The 23,380-nt window shown below is 35.8% G+C and overlaps 3 protein-coding genes across 6 annotated transcripts in view; all 3 read left to right on the plus strand.

Moving 5' to 3' along the window:
* The window catches only part of LOC135680926 (uncharacterized), a 17,935-nt gene extending 12,931 nt beyond the window's left edge, over positions 1 to 5,004 (plus strand). For 2 of the 4 annotated variants that reach the window (XM_089113863.1, XM_065195169.2), the window contains 2 exons: positions 464 to 622; positions 1,138 to 1,992. In XM_089113863.1, the coding sequence (XP_088969989.1) occupies positions 464 to 622; positions 1,138 to 1,344 (366 nt within the window). In that variant the 3' untranslated portion in view covers positions 1,345 to 1,992. Of the gene's footprint in view, positions 1 to 463; positions 623 to 1,137; positions 1,993 to 2,583 lie in introns of those variants that run through there. The other 2 variants (XR_016144894.1, XM_065195167.2) reach the window with 2 other exon arrangements.
* Positions 5,005 to 5,149: 145 nt separating this feature from the next.
* Positions 5,150 to 11,503, plus strand: LOC135680928 (very-long-chain 3-oxoacyl-CoA reductase). Its single transcript, XM_065195170.2, has 9 exons — positions 5,150 to 5,361; positions 6,657 to 6,703; positions 6,948 to 7,023; positions 7,710 to 7,817; positions 7,948 to 8,051; positions 8,426 to 8,460; positions 9,339 to 9,420; positions 10,103 to 10,168; positions 11,074 to 11,503. The coding sequence occupies exons 1-9, from the start codon at positions 5,223 to 5,225 to the stop codon at positions 11,326 to 11,328; spliced, it is 912 nt and encodes a 303-aa protein (XP_065051242.2). The 5' UTR covers positions 5,150 to 5,222; the 3' UTR covers positions 11,329 to 11,503.
* A 2,865-nt stretch (positions 11,504 to 14,368) lies between these two features.
* LOC135680830 (metal cation symporter ZIP8) lies at positions 14,369 to 22,531 on the plus strand. The gene is made up of 7 exons (XM_065195032.2): positions 14,369 to 14,791; positions 15,287 to 15,467; positions 16,692 to 16,861; positions 17,298 to 17,426; positions 18,343 to 18,754; positions 20,012 to 20,199; positions 21,764 to 22,531. The coding sequence occupies exons 1-7, from the start codon at positions 14,384 to 14,386 to the stop codon at positions 21,911 to 21,913; spliced, it is 1,638 nt and encodes a 545-aa protein (XP_065051104.2). The 5' UTR covers positions 14,369 to 14,383; the 3' UTR covers positions 21,914 to 22,531.
* Positions 22,532 to 23,380: the final 849 nt, after the last annotated feature.

The following is a 23,380-nucleotide window of genomic DNA, read 5'->3' on the forward strand; positions in this document are numbered from 1 at the left end:
AAGAATATTGTTATCAGAATCTTCAGGCTCATAATCATGCAATTTTTAAGAATGTTATAAAAATGTTGCTCAGCCTCAGCTCTCATTTTTGTATCTCATTTTTTAGCCGAACCCATTTGGCGATGCTCATAGTTGCTTTTATTTGAAGGCGAGCGATGTTTCCTTGAAACCATATCAGATTTGAACAAACGAGAAAGCTCCCATATATTCTATATTCTTTTATATATTCGGCCTCAAAGCGAAAAGTTTTCAGGAATATTGAGGCTGGACACAATTTATAGTCTTCTTATAAAAAATAAGTGTAACCCTGTCTCTTATGAAAAAATAATTGTAACCCTCTCTCTAAGGTCTTTATATGTACCGCAATTACAAAGAAGTCAGAATATTATCCGGTAACAATTCAAACAACTGCATCATTTTTATTCCTTCACGTTGCAATCAACTATGTTTATCTTTTTTATAGAAAAGGGAGCTGGAGGCGGCCATGTTTGCAAAACGGATTTCAAGTCTTGAACTCTCTGAGTATGGAAAGATAGGCTATACCCTAAAAACCCTTGGAGCTGGTTTTTGGGCGTTGAGACAGAATGATTTTGAAAAGGCTTTGACAACTATTGTCATGGAAGTAAGTTTTGGCATGCAGGCACCGCGCAGCCATTGGGCTAGCAGAGGCTATAGCCCACCCACTATCTTTGCAATAATAGGCTAGAAATTTTTTTGAAAGGTTCACTCTAACGCAGCTTTGGATAGTTTACTCCTATGTAGTAGCAGTTCTTCTTGACTGGAAACCTTTTTTGTTCATTTTCTAGGTGTTTTATCTTGTTTAATGATGTATTTTTCTAACTTGGTTAGCTTGGTGTTTTTTACCCTCAAGCTAATTTTATCTATTTATAAAGTTATTCATATCTTCTCTGAACCAGACTGTTTATAAAAACTAAGTAGAAATATGCAAACATTTTCTAAAAGGGGCTTTTTCCGGCGTACTAGAGGGCATGTCCTCAAAAGATTTTAGGACACACCCATTTCAGACCATCCACTTTTAAAGTGGTATGCGGGCCCTGCTGGCATGATCATGCATTTATCATAAATTTGAATTTACCTTGACAATTTCAGATGGATACTCGAGTCTCTTTTTCACAGGAAAGAAACAACAGCATATCATTATGCCCAAAGATGTTTAAAAGGCAGAAAAATGCCCCCCTAGCTATCATTTTAAGAACATCCTATCTCCTGCAAATAATTGTTCTACTATTCGGTCCTAATCGAGAATTATTTTTGATTTCTTTTTACTTTTTGGCGGTTCGGAGGATGAATGCTTTGTTTTGTACTTTATATCGTTTGCAATAGATGTCTAGTTTGGAGTATATATGACTGTCTATCTAACAAAACGTAGATGACTGAATGAGATAAGAAATTACTGGTTGGAGTTTTGCTTAAATTTTTGGGTTAATTTTATATTATTTGCCCAGTGCGCTAAACATTTTCAAAATATGTTTGAATGAGTCATTCATCTCAGATGTGCCTGAAGCAGTGAATTTTACCATTAAAGGGACTTTTTCAGTTGCTAAAGTTTTGTGCTTTTTTCAAACATTGGCTACTGCTGACTAATTAAAATTGAAAACATTTTCCAATGAACACAACTTTTTAACATTCTATGGATTTGTCCTCTCTCATTTTCTGATGTAGTCTTTGGTGGTGTACCTCTGTTTGTTATTACATATAACTTGGATATCAAATTCATCAAGCAGTGATATTTGTGTTATTTCTAGCTGTCATGAAACTATTTTTACCAGCTAAAAGCCAGCCAAATACATTTAGCTTTGTTGGCCCCAATACATTGTTTCATTGTAATGCCAATTTCCAGGCAGGAGATGCAGATACAAACGGTGCTGTTGCAGGAGCTTTGCTTGGATGCAAACTAGGCATCAACGGCATTCCATCTAGATGGATTAACGACCTGAAAAACAAAACCTATCTCAACCAGAAAATTCACAGGTAAGGGCTTTCAATTTCAAGCAAGAACCATAAAGGCTCTTGCGCAACCGCCATGCTTTGCGACTTTATTTTCAAAACCGGCCTAATATCATACTCCATGAAAATACAAACACAATTTTTTTCTCAAGACAACGTCGCTAAGCATGCCGACTGTGCAAGGGCCGTTAAGATTAGCTGCCGATTTTTTCAATGCCGATTTTTTCAATAATTTCCAAAAGTTTACCCTCTAAGGCGTTTGGGTGTCTTAAAAAAGAGCTTGCCAAAGGCCTAGCTGGTTCAATTGAGCTGGAGTTATAAACCACGAGCAATTAGCAAACTTCTCGCCTAGGGTGATTGTTTGCGTTTTTCTTCTCTTCAGCTCTTCGTGGCTACGAGAGACATTCAAGCACGATTTTTTCTCAAATGCTGATGGCCCAAAATGTTAATCACAGAATATGTGTGTATTTTGACATCTACCGAAAATGAAAGGCAATTTTTATTATTTGCAATTTTCACTTGTTTGGGGGTTTGTTTAAGTTGATGAATATCTGAGTTGATTTCTCGCCTCCAATATACATACGATATCATCAATACAAAAATATTTTTATTTAGCTTATTGGAACTATTGGTAAAGATGGAAAATCTGCAAGAAGAGCAGGTACAGTCCTTCCAAGCACCGTGATGCCCAAAGCAAGCATGTATAAACTTTTTAATTGTTTTTAATTAGAAAGCACAACCGGTTCACTATTAGCTGAGAGTACTCAAGCACATTGTGAGAGCTAAACGCATAGTACTCAAGCACATAGGAATAGTTGGAGGGTCATGGTAGCCAACCTTCTGATAGAAGATGGTACCTGATGATGATGACTCGAGCACATATCATTTTACACCATTTCTTACACTTTCACATTCTTAGCCCATTTCCTTGGAAAGACTAGAATTTAAAACTTTTTTCCTATTAAATTTGTAAGTGCCAAAGTGGACCAAACCAGCCATCTAAGTGACCTAGATTTTTCCAGGGGAGCAGTCACCCTGTGATATTATTTGTGAGCAGCATAGATGGTTAATGATCATTCAATTTATAAATCTATGCTGGTAGAGACTATTGTGACCAATGGTAAATTTCACTTGGCCAGATGAGCTATCAACCTTCCTTTTCTGCCCTTCTTAGCTCCAATATACCATTTTTTATTGCTGCGTGTAATTTTTTTATTATAAAGGCATCCTCTATTTAATGCAGATTTGCATAGGTTGTATATTTATCAAAAATCATGAAATGTTATTAATGGTCTGAAGTTATTGATACTCTAAAAGGTACTTTTTTGTCTCTAAAAGCTTAATTTTTATCAATCGTTACCAATACTTGAAGTATTATTTTTCATTACGCCACAATGTTAACCAAAGATTGGTTTCTGAGGATGAATATTAGATACTTTGTTGAATTTGTTTAGTTGGTAATCTTTCAATCATTATAACTGGATTTGATATTTATAATCGTCGTAAATGTTGGAAACTAAGGGCGCAGGACCCAGGCACCGCGCAGCCATTGGGCTAGCAGGGGCTACAGACCCCCCCCCCCATTTTTTTGCAATAATAGGCTAGAAATTTTTTTAAAAGGTTTACTCTAACGCAACTTTGGATAGCTTACTCCTATGCAGTTCTTCTTGACTGGAAATTTTTTTTAGTGTATATGGTGTATTGACTGGATATGGTGTTTTTTCTATTTTGGTTAGCTTGATGTTTTATTACCCTCAAGATTATTTTGTCTATTTTTATAGTTATTGATATCTTCTCTGAACCAGGCTGTTTATAAAGATTCAGAAGAAATAAGCAAGTATTTTCTAAAAGAGGCCTTTTCCGACGTTCTAGAGGGCGTGGCCTAAAAAAAATTTCGGTCACACCCATTTCAGCCCCTCCACTTTTAGACTGGTGCGCGGTCCCTGGCAGGACCTTCCGTGTATTCTTACATTACAAGGATGCTCAGCCAACTACCCAACATACTTTTTACTTGAAATCGATTTAGTCTGATAACATTTATATTTCATTTATCATTTCATTATTTATTGTAATCGGATTATTTGTCTAGTGTTTTGATAATATTGTCTCACAAATCTATATGGACGACTGCAAAGAATTCGTGTTATTTTATCAAATTGATATCGTTATGATGATGTTGCCTACACAGAATTTGTCCAACCAAATATGTACTCATTTGTTAAGGGGGGCTAAGCCCCCCAAATCTATCTGAGTTTTGACAAGGAGCTGAGCCCCCCTTAAGCCCCCTCGACGGCACCACTGTGTGAATGCTGTTATGTATTGGTGCACTCAGTATATTTCGAGAAATTTTCTAAAAAATTAGTCAACAAATAGATCAGGTATCTGGAAAATAAACCATGTTTTAAGGGAATTTTGCTAACGTTTTTACAATCCGATTATATAGTTTGATATTTACATTAAAACCGGTCTATATATACCTACATTAAACATATTTATTATATCATCGTTGATTTTCAACTTAGGCCATCTGGTTTCAGAATCAATCAAAACCTTACATTCAAAATTGAATTGGGGGAGGGGAATGTTATTTTTCAAAGAAAGGAGAAAGCATCAACTTTCCTTGAAATTCTCAACTATTTTTGTGCGGGATTGTGCTGATCTGTTGGTCCCATTTTCAGACAACAATTAAAGGTCCGGCGTTGATTTAGTAAATACGGTAGATACTATTCGATAAGGATGGAACGGAAGAAGCTTGTAAAGAAGTGTCCCATACGTTGCAAAAGCGCAAAGGCTGCTCAAATTCCAATAGAGTTCTCATGTGTGACGTCACAAAAAATTATTTTTAAAATTTTCGCATTTTGACCCCATAACATGAAAGAACACCATAAAATACTCCCATATATGCAAAATCAGTTAAATTTGTCAAAAATTTGGTGAGCTATGGCCAATAGAAGATTTGAAGTTTGCTAACGGATATGAACTGAGACCAATTTACAGAGATTTGATGGGGCCAGAGCTTTTGCTCATCTGGTCATATCTCAGCCAATTTTCAATACTTTTAACTTATTTTACAGGTTTAGGGGTATTTCATGATGCTTTTTCAAGTTATGGGAAAAAATTTCAAAAATTCTAAAAATAGATTTTTGTGAGGGTCTGCTGTGAAGTAAACGCCCTGCATCTGCGTAGGCGCTTTCTTTCCTGGGCCTCCGACGAAGCTGAAGGACACTTGGTAGCGAATATCGTGAAAGACAACCATGTGGGAATTGATTGGAAAACTTTGCGCTGGTTACATTGTTGCAAAGCTCCTTTTCCTTCTTTGGAGATTCATCAGATCGTATTTTCTGCCACGATTAGGTCTGAAAATAAACATCAAGTCCTACGGAGAATGGGCCGGTGAGTGTGACCTATTTTTTGGAGCAAAATTTGTTCCGCATATGTGTGACAAGACAGTTGCAATGTCCTTGAAGCTTCTAGTATTATATATAAGCAACAAAGGATTTCAATAAAGCAGTTTAGAGTTTTGCAACACTATTTCTAGGCCATGGCTCACAACATGCTATAAGCACCATTGTGGTACTACCATCGTATGGTATCGCATGACAGGTCCAAAAGTACAAAATACTTCATTCACCTTTTGTGATATGTCACATCTTGCTGCAGCAAAAGTAAAAGAGTAAAAAAATTAAGGCGTGAAAAGAGGTATCGTTTATTGTTCTTGGAATAATCTGAGCCCAAAACTACGAACTATGAATATAGAAAAATACCAGTAAATTCCAAAAATCGAACCCCTGAATAGAATATTCTGAACTCAAACTCAAACTTCTGATTATTAATCTTAATTGTTTGAATTAGTTATCCTTATGATTGATATTCAGTTGCCACCTGAATCCCAAAATATATTTCCATGCCTAAATTCTAGCACCAAACTACTGAGCTAGTCCACATATTATAGAGAGATCAGGCTCACTAGGGCTTATTCCCAAAAATCAAGAATAGAATAGAAAAAATGCAACAATTCTAAACACTTAGGAAGTTGTTCAAAATCTGGATACATGTAATCAGTTTTAAAACCAAACAGTTAAAGCTTCTGTCAGTCAAAAGTGTCTAGTCATATTTAAAGAAAAAAGTTTTTATTTTGGCAAAACTTTATAATCCCCTGAAAAAGAGCCCATATGTGCTCCATAAAAAGAGCCCCTTACATATAAAAGCAACCTTGTGGGAAAATGCTTCTTAAAATGGAAATTCTTCTACCAACCCACCCTGAGGAAAATTAGTATGTTTCTTATGTTTCAGTATTTGCTGCCTTTCCTGAAAAGGAATGCAGACCAGAGTGGCCCCTGCTACAACTTAATCTGACATTGATGGTGTGAGGCCTGGTGGGTGTGGTGATATCCGTAAGATAAGCAGATAAAGATCTACTTCTAAAAATATCTACTTCTAGAACTACCATCTGGTCAGGTCAGGTCCCTGAACAGACTCTATACAGGATCCTACACAGATCCTATACAGGATCCTAGATCCAGGAAATACAAGACCCTATTAAGATCTTTTAAGGATTGCTTTTATTCTTTTCAAGATTCTTTTCAAGATAGGATCCTACAAGATTTTTCACGGGTGGGTGTTTGCTTCCTGGTTTTTTATGACTGGCTGTAGATTTCATTATCTTTTATAAATATTTTGCTTTGCAGTCGTAACAGGTGCCACAGATGGAATAGGCAAAGCATATGCAATGGAGGTATGTGTCTGTATGCTATAAGAAACTAATTCTAAATTTTTATGTTAAAATTACCACACATATAACAGATAATTTAAAAAAAATAGTGTCTTGTTTAAAGGATTAAATGAAATGTTTAATACAGTAAAGGATAATGTTAGAGCTAAAGGGGGTTATTGCCCTTGTGGTTGTTATGTTGCAAAAAAAACCTGAAATTTGCAGTGTGCTGTTTTGATAGAAATTGATAAAATAACTTTCTTTTTAGCTTGCAAGGCTAGGTGTAAAAACGGTGCTGATTAGTAGATCTCAAGACAAGTTGGATAAAGTTGCTTCAGAAATAAGTATGGTATTTGGTTACTTTGCTTTTTTACAGTTTTGGAGCTTTTTATCATGCAGTATGCTTGTTTGTAAAGAAGATTGCATTCTGAAAGGGAAGTTGATTCATCAGTCAATGATACTGTACATTGTTGCTCAGGTTTTTGTTAGCCCCAGGTTCCAGGAATTCATCTGGAACAAATGTGCTGTCTGGTTCTCTGTCAAAAATGGCAGGACAGGGGCGGGCAAGGCCAATAAAATACATTTTTCATTGTACAGCCAATTTACAGCCAACTTTGTTTCTGCTGATGTAGCAAATATGAAACACCGCAATACGCCAAGAATAAACAACAATAAATACATGTAAATCAGTAAAATGCTAATATTTCGCCCTGGCATACGGGGCTTCATCAGAGCAAAAACATTTGTTTCCTGCTGTTTGTTGTTTTGTTTCGCTAGCTTGCTTGTACATGCCTTATCAAAAACTACTAGAAGCTATTCTCAACTCTTGACTATATACTGAGTTTGCAGGATTTTGTTAATGATAAATGTCCTCTTTGCCCTTGTATCCAATAAAACTAGGTGGGACATATCTCACCACAGGTTTGAAAGGGCTCACTGAATATTCTTTGAATAATCCATAAATAACAATGGAAGTATAGTATTTAATGCCATTATTGTGATATTCCACTTGATGATTTTATTTCTATAGAGGAAGCCTGTGGCACAGAGACAAAGACAGTTGCTTATGATTTTGGAAACCCAAAAGGGTATGAAGTAATTCAAGAGGCACTTTCTGGACTTCAAATAGGAGTTCTTGGTAAGTTTATTGATTGATATTTAATATCAAGTATGTTTATTGTTTTTATTTCAAGTACCATAGTATTATCATTTGATTTCCAAGTACAAACCTTTCTTTGTTGTAATGTTAAGCTGTTTCTTCATTTCAGTTAATAATGTTGGAATGTCATACGAGCATCCAGAATATTTCGCTGAGGTATCCGCTGATACTGTTGAGAAAATGGTCTATGTTAATATTCTGTCGGCAGTCAAGGTTTGTGAAGTTTTGTCTCGTTATGTTGTCTGCCCAGTGTGTTTGTGTGGTGTTACAAGTTAAAAATAGTTTATCGTAACTAACTTGTTATTGCTTTCAAATATTATTTATTAGGGCTTTACATTATAAATGTCTATTTGATAATGTCTTTTCCATTTAAAGACATGCTGCCAACATTTGGATGACTCCTGCATATTTGCACAATCTAGCCAATTTATATCATCCTTATATTATATTATCAATTATGCAGATGCTTTTTTTTGTTAGTACATTCACCCATCCTGGCAATAAATTTTAGGTGGCTGTTTTTATGTTCCCTTTGTTGGTAAAGTTAATTTGCCTTGACCTTAAGTTGCCTCTTTTTCCTATTTTAGATGACACATTTTGTTCTCAAGGGCATGGTTGAAAGGTGATTTTATTCCTTTTTCTTTCAAATCCACTTGTTACAATCTCTTTGGTGACGGTCAATGGCTCCCTTTCAAAGTATTCCTTTCAAAGTATCCCTGAGTAACCTGGGCAGTGTAGTTAATTACTATGAAAAATGTTCTTAAGTAGATGCCTCCACCTTTATATGAAAGTCAATTTAAGGATTTTAATTATTGATTATCTAACATGCAAAGTTTCAAGGCCCGAAAGGTGGTGCAACCAAACCACCACTTTGTGCCATTTCGTCCCTTTTCTTTATGTTCCATAATAAAACAAGCCCGTACATATGTCATCATCTATCATTGTCAGTCAATCTTCACAGGCTATTGAAACAATTCATGTGAATAAGATGAATTTATTGATAACAATGATTCTTGAAATACTGTACACTGCACATAGAACAAATAAGAATTTTTAAAGCCAAAGTATCACAAAAAACAGTAAAATCACGAGTAACTTCTTCCTGGAATTAAATGAAGGAGATTGAAATGGTTCGGCCATGTCATACTGAACAACAAAGAATCAAATTTACCCAACCCCATTTCATAAAAATGCACCAGAAGAAAACCTAGAATAACAACTGGTTTGCCAACATAAAAATGGATTAGAATGGCAAAAGTTGATGCAACAAGTACTGCATTTCAGTTCTGTTATTCAATCTGTACTTTCTTTTCAATCATTTTCAGCGCAAGTCAAGGATTACCAAATAATATGTTTTTGGGTGTCACTTGTAAATGGTCTTTTCATGTACTCGAGTGTCAAAATCCTTAATATTTTAGCTTTAATTAGAGGTCAGTGTTGCTATAGGGCACTTTGCTTTGTATGACATCTTACTAGGCCCTTTCCTTTTGCCTTTTACAGGAAGAAAGGAATTGTGATAATGGTTTCTTCTGCGTCAGCCAATGTTCCAATTCCATTGCTCTCTGAGTATTCATCCAGTAAGGTATGGCTATCTAAAGTTAAACGATATCTGTTTGGTTAATACTTTGAAATCCAATTAAAGAAATTTTGTTTGTTTTTTCTTGTTTCTTTATTTCCCATATTTTTCTTACTTATTTATATTTTATTAATTTTTGTATGGTTTTTATTGCACTGTGATAAGATTACTCAAAATCCGTTGAAAAACCTTTCTAGGGGTGGTTGATTGAAAAAGCCCCCATGACGAGAAATGCTGCTTAAGAAACTTAGAAATAAATAAAAAATACTAAAGAAGGCGTTTCCAACGTTTTTTTTGTCCACCCCAATTTTTTCTGGCTGGTGACGCCACTGATGTCCTCTAGAAATGCATGAGATAAATCCAAGTATAATTTTATAAGATTTGAGGCCTGCAGGGCCCGGGGCCAAGAACATATGCAGGGCCCCTTGTTCTTTACAATTTCTATCTTTTTTATTAGGTGTGGGGCCCCTTTTGGCTACCATAAGCGTGTGGCTTGGAGCCATGGCCCTCTGGACCCCCCCCCCCCCTTAAAACCACCACTGTCCCCCACTATTTTTCTCATAGTATTTCGTCATTTTCCTACAACACTGTTAAGTTTGAAACATGTTTGTCATATCACTCTTGAATCCTGCAGTGCCTGCTGTTGCGTATACGTGGTTAGATTACAACGTCTTTGTATCTTTTTCAGGCATTTATGGACTTCTTTGGTCGTGCATTGCAGACTGAGTATCGCTGTAAAGGTATTATCTGCCAGGTGAGGCACTGTACTTTGAATAAAAACCTTTTTTCTTTTAATACGATCGATTTATGGCTGGTTTATGTTTACAGAGTATAGATTTTTAATTTTCCTCTTACTGCGTTCTTTCCTAACTGTCATTATTTTTAAATGTCAAGTTATCAATTTGACACCCTTAAAGGTTTCATAAATAAATCTTCAATATAGTAAACAGTATGCTCTCTAAACAGCCCCAGCTTTTTACAAGATGTGTTGTTTAGGAACCCTATAATGCCCATATTTAGGTCCGATTTTGCTTGGTTCATGCTTAACCTATTCGAAGGAATAATAGCAATGTTTATCAATAAGTTAGGCCCTGGAATAATGTAACATTTAAAATTATCAAGGGACTAATCGAAAGCATTTTGATAAGAACCTTCACATCAATGCTAGTTAGTAGACCTCACTATTCATGGGGCACCCATTCAGAGTAAAAAGTTTAAAGTTTTTGTAAATACCATTGTCATGGACAAAATTTTCAGCTTTTATTAATGGGCCAAAAGTTGAAGGAGTAACGAAAAGTAGCCCCAGATGTCATCGTAATCGGAAAATGCCTAAATTTCGGTCAACACTTAATACATCATGCTCTTCTCGAGACCGATATACTTTTTTTTGTTACGTAACATGTTTTAGCAGTGGTAGAAAATATGGGGCATTGGGGACTCAGGCCCCCCGAATCAGCGTTCTCGTCGGAATTTTTGGGCTTTCTCTACTAGTTTTGTCAATTGTCCAACGAAAACCCGAAATTTTTTATCCAAGACGTTATATTGACGGAAAATGGTGGGCCTCAGCCCCCCCCCCCCCCCAAACGAAAGCCTGAATTTCCGCCCCTGTGTTTTAATACCAACACTATACTTCATTATATGTGGTCTATTTTCTTTCAGAGTCTTTGTCCTTTCTTCGTTGCAACGAAATTGGCAGCCATGAAGCCTAGTCTGTTTGTACCCGAGCCAACTGCTTATGTTAAAGCCGCACTTGGTACACTTGGAAATGCTGATCGGAGCCATGGTTACTTCTTTCATGAGATACAGGCTTCAGTTGCCGGTCTTTTGCCTTACTTCTTTACCCAGATAAATGCTTTCAGCATGATGATGAAAGTTCGCGCCAGAGCCTTGAGAAAAAAGAGCAAAGAAAACTGAAAACGCTATTGTTGCCTGGACATAACTTGTTGTTTCTTCATTTTGTCTGTAGATCTTATCAGATGAAGATATTATGATTAAAATTTACAGTTGCCTTAATTTCTTTGCAACTGGTCGACCTTGATTTGATGTCAGTAGCAAAACATTGCAGATTGCATAGTTTTCTTCAGGTTGAGATCCTCAATCTCCTTTTTAGTGTACCTCTGCTTGAAAAATGTGAACAATTTTTTGGCGGTGCATAATTTGAAAATGGCTTTGAAAAATTAAACATTTTACAACACACTTAAAGCTTTTTCTGTCTGACACTCCTCAAAGTATAAAATGTCAGAATGAGGTTCCGATCCACAACTGGGTATATATTTTCTATCTTCTTCTTTCGGAACCAATATCTTGATTGTCTCTCGAAGCAGAAATCTTCCATCATTGCCCATCTCTTTAGCGTCAAATTTATTCATCAGCATTATCTTTTTGAGTAATTGAATCTTAGCCAACAGCTCCCGGAACAAAATCTACTTGATATTTAGCATCTGTGGTGGAAGTTGCGTGAGGGTTGGGGAAAAAAGGGTAGTTGCGTGATGGTTGGGGAAAAAACTCATTTCTGACAGTGCATTGCCTCACTGCCTCGTCATTTGCTGTTATTCTCCAGGGCCGGCGAAACAGGGGGCTGGAAGGACCATGGCCCCTCCGCTTTTTTGCAGAGCAAAATGATTTTTTTAGGCAAAAGTGGAAAGAAATCTAGTCTACCATTCTGTAAGTAACTGTGCTTAGTATTTTCTTAGATATGAATTTAGCTTAAGCTTGGTAACTATGTATTTACCAAAGAAGAAAATTGAAAATGGGAATTTGGTCAAAAAAATCTGTAATTGTCCAAGTTGTACAGCGAGTAACAGCTTGGCTAATGAAATAATTCGAGAAACTCGATTCAGAATAACTCGGTGCCTGCACCAAATGATGGGGTCTTGTTTTTCCTATGGCCTAAACTTGGCTCCAAAAATCTATTTGTTGACGGAAAGTTTCTCAAAATCGTTACAAAATAGAGAAATCAGCTTTCAAAGGAAAAAACTGCTGGAAAGAAAATTTTTGAGAATATGAGAAATGAAGAATCGGCAGATCATCGAGAAAGCTTCAAAATTTATTGTATCAATAATCCATTCCTACTAAGGAAAAAAATCTAGACGTTATTATAAATTCTATCAAAACTCGTTTTGACCAGTCCAGTTTGAAAGTTTTCAAATTCAGACCCTTTTTGCTCAATCTATCATTTTTAGTTGACAGTGCTTCTGTTGATATTTCAATGTTAATGTTTTTGTTAAACCGTGATTCATTTATCTTTCACCTCCATTTCATGTTTGCTCCTTTTTAAATCTAAAAAAGCTGGATTAAGAGCTAAAATTAAACGGCTATTCCAAAAATTTGCAGGACCTCTCCTATTACATGTAAACATTACAATAAAAGAAATTATGCGATACATGTGGGGAAAATGCTGGCCTAAGTCACTCTGACTTGCCAATTATTATGCTCAAAAAGTTCGTGTGATTAAACGGCTTGAAGGGCCACAATCTCAAACATAATCTGGATGTTCTACCTATGTTGCAGAACCCGTTTCCAACTATATCGATTTAAAAACGATGGCCGAACTTAACTCGAATCCTTTTTCTAAAAAACGCGTGTGACTCTCTCAAACTCTTACTCCCTACCTCCCTTGATCACGTGATCTTACGTCAACAGTAACAAAACGCTATTTTCTACAACACATTGATAAAAGGAAGCTGGAAAATATTTCCTCGGATTTTCCTTCAGTCAAAATTCATTTCAGATACAGTTTCTGGTCATTCCTTAGATACCATATCTCTAAAAATTTTCTTGCCTCCAACCATGGTGGCGGCCTTTCCTAACACTTTCAAAACCTTGATTTTTGGCCCCTCCACTTTCAAATATGTTTCGCCAACCCTGTTCTCTCGTTTAAAGATGCTATATTTAAAAAGAAAAAACATTAAGATAGAATTAGATTGTTGGAAGTTACATCATAATTTATTTGTAACTAAAAAAATGCTGACGTTTTGAGAATTTTATGAAAATAACTCTAAAGAGATTTTGATCCATATGCCTTTGTGACGTATTTGTATCAAATAAAGCTGAACATTTCAATAAAGTTACAAGTTAATAGCATGATATATATGGTAAAATGTCGATATGCTAAAAATAATTTTTTATCTTGAGAAAGTTTAGTAATAATTATATCCAATGTATATTTAAAAAAGAACTGAAGGTAAGATAGAGTGAAAAATGTGATTAGAAACAGAAAAAAAGGAAAGTACATGGTTAGGGACAATGTATGTACTAAATCGCCAACCCGCTGGATAGTATTTAATAGATATTCTTAAATTCTTTTAAAAAAAACTTTTCTTTTTGGAGATTATCGATCGTGACAATATTCTGCATGTAGCTTGTTTTTATTGGCAGGGGTGTCGGCACGGCATTGGAATATCTCGGCGGGAGGGGCTGGGGGGCTGTTGCCCCCTCATTTTATTGCTGAGGTATGATATAATATTGTTGCATTCATCTGCTACCGGAAACCAATTCTTTCTGTGGTAAAACAGAAGGCATTCATTTCGAAATTTGCTTTCAGCAATCATCTCACACTTTGAGTAATGCTAATTCACATTTCTTGCTAAGTAACAGATTTAATTAAGTCCAATGTTCATATCGGTTAACCTGTAGATACTACAAACACAATGCCTGTAGTTACTACAGCCACTGCGGATATCTATTCAGTACTTGATCTGTCATTTGATGCTCGAAATTTGAGATCTTAACCATACCCAAAGTCATTCTTGCTCAGTGCTCTTCCATTTCATCCGCATCCACATTCCTTGAACGAAGAGGCAAAAATATGCACTACCAAAAGAAGGAGTTTGAGGACTGTGCGTTTATCGTGTATTTCAAAAGTAAGTTATGACCCCAATATCAGTTTTTTGACCCTTTTGTCTTTTCAGAACCCACTTCCACTTACACGATTGTGAACGTGCAGCTTTTCGGGTTTCTCTTTCCACACATGCGTGAGAGATGTTGCAAACGAGGCCAAGGTTTTGTTGGGGAATCGGGTGTTGATGGAGTTGTACCAAGCGTAAACGTTCTGCGTGGCAAACAGACTCAAACAAAACGTGACGAGAATAGTGCTGTTGTCAAGATGTTTTTATTAAACTTGCTTAGTGCATCATTACTTTTTATCTGTCATGGAATCGTAGCTGCTCGTACCAACAGCCTTTTGGAATTAGGCCCACCAAGTCCGAATAGTGAGCTGTCCCGTTCACGAAAGAGCATTGTCCCAAGCTGTGGTGTTGATTTTGTTTATAAACATTTTGCTACGAATGGAAGCCTTACTAGAAGTGAACTTAAAACACTTATCGACGCGCTAAGTGGTAAAGATGTAATTGAAGTAGAAGATCGTAGTTGCAGAAAGGTACACGAGCACAAAATTCTATGTTTACGCTAAACTTAAGTGTAAACTTAAGTTTTTCAACTTTATAAATCCGGATCAATTAAGTTTGGCAACTCATTCCATCGAAATGACGCAGACCTTTGGTGGAAATTCTATTTTTTATGTATCACTCTCTAAAAATTGTTTTGCTTTAGTGAAAATCGTCATCCCTCAAGTTTGGGAGTTTGTCGTTGACTTGAATTTGGTACCAACTATCGTGCTGTTAATTGTGATTGCCGGTATTTTCCAAGTGTTTATCTTCCTTATTAGCAAGAATAGCTCTCAAATATTACTGAAAGTTTTATTTTTAATATTGGCATAAGCAAAACAAAGCATAGGCAACATAGACCCTTAGACACCTCAATGTTAATTTCTACCTTGAATACTCAATCAAGTCAACTTATTCTCGGAGTATTGTGGTGTTTCTTATTTGCTACATTTAAGTCAACTTACCTCTGCTCAAATGTCATTTTCTAGTGCTTGACACCAGATGAAGTTTTTAACTCCAATGGTTACCAGAAAGAAAGGTATCTGAACAAAGCAAAATTTGAAAAAATATGCCCAAGTTTGCTGCAGCAAATCATTGAAAAACCATGTAATGCTATGGATGATGTTGAGCTTTCAGACAAGCCAAGACGCAAAGTTGAAAGTGGTAAAGGTTGGTAAGACTATTTTCAACTCTCTTGTTGTACTTCATGTTTGAAGTTAACTGTTGAACACAATACCAGCACCAAAGTGACTTGCTACAGTTTGTTTGCACATAAAAAGGTATCATGTTGATGCTCTTTTGCTTGATGAACATAGAGCAAATGTTTGCAGGTGCTATGTAAATGGGTGTTTGGGCCCACAAGCTACCTCGTTGAAGTGCAAGTTTTTGCTGCCCACTGAGTTTTTAAAAATGCCTTCAAGTTCAAAAAGAAAAAGAGGATCATCAGCAAATTGTTTAGTGCAAATTTTGAAACAATTGAAGCTTAGGCAGACACTCTGCTAACTTTTATTATTATGTTTGTTGCTTTGCATGCTCTTCTATCTGTCGTTCTATTCCATCTGTCGAATCCCACATTCCTTTAATGTTTTTTAGTTCTATCATCGCTTTTCAATTTTACTTAATAACGGGCTAGGCTAAAAGTGTTGTTATTCATTAAATCAATTATTTATTCCTGGTACAATTTATTTATTTTCATAGTGATTATATCATTATATTGTATAACACAAAATCTAGTATATTTACTCTGTTAAGAGCCTGGTATGGCTTCGTGGTTTTGGATCTTTGTCCTTCTTAAACAATAATGGTCCTCTGGCAGGAGGCACTCAGGGTTAGATTGCTGAAAAATGATGCAATTATATTAAGTAGACTTAATCTATTATAAAGCCCATGAAAGGTAATCACTTCATGATTTTCAAATTAACCTCCATCTCACCTACAATAATCAAAATTTATTACAATATTTAGAAATTATAAGAGCATGCCAGGTTTTATAAGCATAGTCCTCTATTTAGAGTCAATTTTGCACGTGAATAAAATAAAGTTGAGGTTGAGATTTTAGAGACTCTATCTTAATTTATGGAACAGAAAGTCCTGTGCAAGAGATTTTAACCCAAGCACTACATGCATTTTTTTTTAATTTATGAAATGTTCTAAAGTTAGTTTCCTTGTCATTATCGCTATCAGAACTTAATTCAGATTGGTAAAATTTAAAGAGCTTCATTCAGATGTAGGCTAAGGATTTTTCAAAAAAGGCAGAAAGCAGTGGATCTAAGATTTGCAACAATGATTTATTATGTAAACCTTTGTCCCTAATCTATTTTTTGCCATGGCTATTTATAAATGGAAAGTGTCTCTGTGTTGAGGGTTTCTGAAAAATCTTCATTTTCATTTCAGCATGGGGCTTTGGAATCTTGTCAGTTACAATTATCAGCTTGGCTTCAATGTTGGGTGCATTCATTGTCCCTTTAATGAACAAAGCACTTTACAAGAAGCTTCTTCTATTCATGGTGTCACTGGCAGTTGGAGTTTTAGGAGGAAGTGGCGTTTTTCATCTTATACCTAATGTAAGTTTTGATGTGAATTTTGCTGAATGCCGATCAGGCACAGTCTGGCCCCAATCGGTAAAGTGGCGATCACTACTTTGGCCCTCAGTAGATGCTCCATAAAACATGCTCTGGGTGCCCTAGGTGTGTTACCTAATGTGCTAACTCATAGCCTTGATAAGGCCAAGGATGAAATGCATTTCTTGGGAAAACGAGGGATGTGCCAAGGTGTGTGCGTGCGATCGCATGCCTTTTCCAGGATAGCCTGATTTGCATGCTCGAATCTTTTCAACTACAAGCTTTTTGATTCAGAAAAGTACTTTTTTGCCCCTATTGTAAAATTGTTTGAATAAAAGAGATTATTTTGAATTGACTTCTTTTCATCATTTTTCTTTTTGTATAGAAGTCTTTATCTTCCATTTACTTTTTTGATTTTGATGCCTGTGTATTATTTCAGGCATTTGGCATGGGTGCTGATGGAGGCAAGACATATTTTTGGAAATGTAGTACTATCGTTGGTGGAATTTACTTTTTCTTTGTCACAGAAAATATAATGAAGATTTACATCCGGTTTGCTGAATGGAGGGTAAGAGTTATTCTATTTATTTAAAGGTCTGGAAGAACCCTAGCAACCATGAATGCAGCAATTTTTAACCTTTGGTCATTTCTTTTAATTTTTGTGGGGGATTTTTAATTGATTCTGATAGATTGGTTATAGATGAGCAATTTGGTGGGAATGTTTAAAAACATTCAAACAGACTGATCAAATTATCTGCAGATTTAGTTGATTTCCTTCGCCACTGAGCGTTGTCAAATATGGGGACTAAATCCAAATAAAAAAGAGGCTTGCCTGGTGATCTATTTCCTGATTCTCTACATTTTTTATAACAAGTAGGAGCCAGCCTCATGCTCTGCAGTGCCTGTATGTACCTATTAGGTATTTAGTTTTGCCTATTAGGCATTTTTTATGAAAATTGCTGTTTGGCTGGTCTGTCATATAGTGCCTGATGACGTATTCGCAGAGCTGTACAGGATTTTGTGTATAGAATAGCATAACAGCCTGGTCCTCATTTGAAATGAAGGGTTCTTTAGATCAATTAGTGGCCTCCAAACCCTGATGTGATAAATTGTGAAGCAATTTTCTGTTTCTTTTTTTTGCATAAAGATTAATTAGATGGAACATACAATGCGACAGATAAAATGATAAGGTTAAATTCTCCTTCTAAAATCTCCAGGATACTGGAATAAGAGAAAAACCTCAAACTTTCATTGCCTTTATTTCTTTTTAGTTTTGCATAGAGATCCATGCTTTTTTCCATGTTGAATACAGAAAAGAAAAACACAGTTGTAAATGTATCATGGAATTTAGGAAAGAAGTACAAAATACTGAAATGTTTCAGTCCAAATTTATTTTTGTTGGAATTATTTCTAATTTGATTCTTCTTGATATACTTTGATTATCTTTCTTAGTTATTCAAAAAGTTGAATATTTGTTCTTGCAGCGACGGAAAATTTCGAGAAATGGTATAAACCTGAGTATTAATGAAGAGGCACCAGGGAAAGAATTGTGTCATTTGGTTGCCACTGACAACGTTCACGAAGACCATGCACTTGACAGTGTCCATGTATCTGATAGAAATTGCCAGCATGAACATGGCGTTGATAGTTTGAACATGGCTGGAGATCACTGCATAAACAAAAAGAATGCTAGCGAGTATTTCAAAGATGGTGATTCAAACAAGGGTTTTAGCATTTTAGAAAGAGTTGCACCAGTTGCGTGGATGATTATTCTTGGAGATGGGCTGCACAACTTCATTGATGGCTTGGCAATTGGAGTGTCATTCACAAATGACATTGTCGAAGGAATCAGTACAAGCTTAGCAATATTTTGTGAAGAGCTTCCTCACGAGCTAGGTAAGTCATCGAGCCTGTTTTATTGTCTTGGATTTCTAGTTTTGCTTTTCTTACCCTTTCCCTTTTTAAGTCATTATCTATGATGCTATCATTTAAAAGCTCTTTTAAGGAAGGGGGATTATTTGATTCTGGAGGTTGTTAATAGGGCTTAGAGTAGAGGGGTTGATTGGAGAAAGGGCTTTTTGAAGGGGATACCTATTTCTAAAATGTATTAAAATGGATTAAAACATCAAGAACGTATTTATTAAAATGATATTTGCCAAACAGGTAGTTATTTTCCTTTTTCCCACATGATGCAATATCCTCTGATTCACATCAACTGAGACAGGACAGGCGTGATGATGACTTTTGGTTTTTTTGGGGAACCCTTCCTGCTTGCTTTAGTCTCAAGTGCTGCTAATGGAATTTAGACCGAGCTGTGCACATAAGTTTTGCTAAACATAGCTCATGACTTTTAGGTATTGAAAATAGAAAAAAATGACTTGTTGTTGAATTATGCAGGGAAATGGGCCTAATGGAGACGGAGGGCTCAATAGAACATTTATGGCATATGAAATAAGTGCGAGTTAGAAAGTGGCAGTAAATCAAATGCTGCTAGTTCAAACTGGTTTATGCTGAGTGTTACAATCTAGTTTGAGCCAACCACTGCACCGTTGGTTAGAAACTTGTCAAAAATACTTCACTTGATAATATAATATATGTGGTTATACACAGCTCTGCCCATTGGGCATCCAGCGCTGTATAACATATCAGTTGACAGTAAAATATATTTGTCTGTTATGACTTCTGTTTATCATCTTGATGCTGCATATCATTAGAAGGGTGGATCATAATGTATACACTGAATCTTCACCAGCATAATATTTGTTCAGCCCAGAAGGGCAAAAGGTAAGTAACATTTTGGTGGAGGATGTAAAACACTGTTTATGACTTGTGCAGCTCTAATGTAGCTTATAGCATAAGATCCAAATCTTTGATTGGCTGAGCGACCAAAATGCTAGTCTATATACTCTTTTCACTTTTGCAGCCCAAACGTTGCTTTCAGTGACTTTTTCTTGAAAATTTTTTGTTCTGACAAATAATATCAATATTTGAACCCCTTTTTTACCATATAAGGCATGCTGCCCATAAAAAAGCAGTACATACGCTTTTGCACCAAATATAGATGCTTCTTTAGTTTCTCTAGTTTCCTGGTGCTCTTGAACTATATGTTAAGTTGATGTTATGTAAACGAAGTGATTTTACGATTTATTTCAGGTGACTTTGCCATCTTGCTCAACTCTGGTTTGTCGTACAAGCAAGCCATCATCGCCAATTTCCTTTCGGCATGTACGTGCTACATCGGTATGGTCATAGGAACTGTTCTTGGCAGCACCACCCAAATTGTCAAGTGGATCTACGCCCTGGCAGCTGGAATGTTTTTGTATATTTCTCTTGTGGACATGGTATGGGATTTAGAACTTTTGAGACATATTCGTGATATAAGCCTATTATTTTAGTGTAGTCCGACGCCCAGTTTTAACAATAATTCCATTTTTAACTATAGAAGATAAAAAGATAAATTAAATTTAGACTTTACAGGCCTAAAGTCTACTTTATTTTTTAAACAATTCTATAAAAGTCTACAAATTCATATTGTGAAGTAAATTGCTTACAGTAGAATGCTCCACAGCAGATCTAGGACAATAATCAGAGGAGTAAAGGGCTATGTCCACCCCGGTGCCATTTAAGATGAGAAAGACAAAAAATTTCCTGAATTTAATACATTCATGAAACTTCAAACAAAAACACTTTTATCATTAAGTTCTGAGATAAAATTATCAGATATCAGATTATACAGAGTCTGATGCCTTTATAATATTGAGACATACATTCCTTGAAGCAAATCTTTTTTGACTAAATTTTAAAACCGGCTGATTTTTTAAGTGGACACTTGAGAGTATTGGTATAAACAATGAAATTTCTGTACCTGAGACTTTTTGCTCTACCAATAATTTGTACATTTGGTTCAAGATATAAACATTATTGATATTATATTTTGTATGAAAAGGCACAGCATTTAAAACAAGGCATTTATTGCTCTTGTTTATAGCTCTTTATTTGTTGAATGGGGTAACGATTTTTATCCTAGCCTTGGCACATAAATTGTACTTCATTTCATCTTAATATAAGAGGGCATGAGAAGATTACTTCCCAAAATATCATGAATGCTATTCGTGGTTTTTGTGTGCATGTTACGTGTACAGAATATAGGCCTTGTTGATCTGGCCTGTTGATCTTGTCGTTACTTTTGACTTGTGGGCCTTACGACCTATGATCTCGACTTGACTTATGGTCTTTCGACTTGACCTATGATCCTTATGATCTCGACTTGACTTATGGGCCTTATGATCTCGAATTGACCTATTATGAGCCTTATGATATCGACTTGACTTATGGTCTTTCGACTTGACCTATGATCCTTATGATCTCGACGTGACTTATGGGCCTTATGATCTCGAATTGACTTATTGGCTTTTGACCTATGATCTGGACTTGACTTATGGGCCTTATGATATGGACTTGATCTATGATCCTTATGATCTCGAATTGACCTATTATGAGCCTTATGATATCGACTTGACTTATTGGCTTTTGACCTATGATCTTGACTTGACCTATGGGCCTAATGACTTATGATCTCGACTCAACAAGCCTGTAAAAGACCTCTGCCTCTTTTGTATTGTTGCATTAAGAATAGCATACGTGAACAAATCTCAAATTTCATTGGTGCGGTATTGCATTTTTTCAAAGTGTAAGCAATATTAGATTACTCTTTGTCAATCCTTAAAGTGTCTAGTGGCAGTACTGCAAATAACAATGTGCGATCAAACTTCAATTTGACAATGCTGGACTCAAGTTTCTGGCTTTGAGTCATTGATAGAAGCAATGTCTTTAACGTTTCTTTACACAGTAGTTCCAACTGCTTTTCTTGACTAGTCACTCAAAATTGATATATTCCTCTTTCAGCTTCCTGAGGCAACAGGCATGCAAGTTACAATAAGTGCGACTTCAAAGAAAGAGACAATCAAGAATTTTATCATCGTTAATATTGCTATCATCCTTGGCTATTCTGCAATGTTTTTGTTGGCTATATATGCAGAAAATATTAAAATCTAATTTTTTCAGTTTTAATACCTTTTTCGTTTTTTGTATTTCCTCAATATGTGACCTTTAAAATGAAGTTTATAGATTGGTGTTATCGAGATATTCAAGCAGGAATTAATGTATCAATATTAGCGCAGTGTGTCGTTTTTACCATTTTTATGAATTATGTTTAGGACTCGATACAATTCTGAAACCTTGAAGAAATAATTAAAAACTAATTGAATGTAAATATGAAATGTAGAGATATTTAGCGATCAAGTTTTTAAATAGTACAAACAAATAATTGCACAATTTCTGTTAGGTCGCTTTAACTGTCATTCAACTCGTTCAACATTAATTCATATCCAAAAAAGGTATATGCTTCATATACTTTAAAGGATATCTACTTTTTTAATTTATGTACTTATTATTTAACTTCGAGTAGAACACTTCGAGTGCACAGTGCTCACCTTGTTCTGATGCCTACCTTCTCGCACTGTGTTTTTAGATTTATTTATTGTCATGCTGTAGGTAAAAGGAAATGTAAATTGAGCCACTTAACTTCGAGCCTTGATTGCGCTTTGTAGAAAATAGAGTGTAGTTAGGCGTTGTCGTTTTATATTAGTGTTTGATGAGAATAGCAGTGTAAAATGTGTCTCTTTGTCGTGCTATTTACTACACTAGAACAAATTCAACTCAATAGAAAATATTTAATCATGTTCCTTGGTAGAAAAGCTTTGAGAAGCTACCCTAGCAACCAACTTTTTCGTTGCTAATGAAAATATTTGTGATTGCTTTTTGAAAAACCACGATTTATGGCCCATTTTTGGTCCGTATGTGCATTTCACAAAGAAAGAAGAACACGTTAGGCATTATAAAATGAAAAAAGCAAAAAGTTAGGAAAAAATTTTAGGTTGAAATTTACGGTCGAGGATCACCTGAAGCAATATCGCGTGTTTTTGCAGTAACAGGAAGTTTGTCGAGATTGCGGAGTTGCTAGCCATTCAGACAGCCTAAAGGACTAACCAGGGCCTCCGACAAAGAGGGGCGGGGGCCAGGCTAACATTCACCACCATACAAGGATCAAAGACTGTTAAACTATTAACTTCAGCCTTGCTTTTGAATTTGTCTAAAAAGACACAAAAGATCACACTAAGACATTTGAGTGTTGTAGGCCGAGGGTTTGATGTATATTTGATACTCTCACCAAGTCGTTTTTGCTCATAATATGGAATATCCTACCAGCCCTTCCCCATTTCCAAGTAAACTTTTGCTGAACTTATACACAAAACAGCAACGAAGCATTTTCAGGGTCAAGCAAAGGTAGTTGCTCCGTTGGTTAAATATGATATTACTTTATATGAACAAAGGTAAACAAGCTAATGATTTGAGGATTTGTTATTGGCATTAAATCTAAAAATCCAGGCCCTCTTTAGACAAAATTGTGCCTTGTGTCTTTTTCCCTAAAGTTTTTTCGGTAGAAGCGTAACTGCATGTCAC

The sequence above is a fragment of the Rhopilema esculentum genome, chromosome 18 (genome assembly GCF_057945365.1).
Source record: "Rhopilema esculentum isolate cy_ngs chromosome 18, ASM5794536v1, whole genome shotgun sequence".
NCBI lineage: Eukaryota > Metazoa > Cnidaria > Scyphozoa > Rhizostomeae > Rhizostomatidae > Rhopilema > Rhopilema esculentum.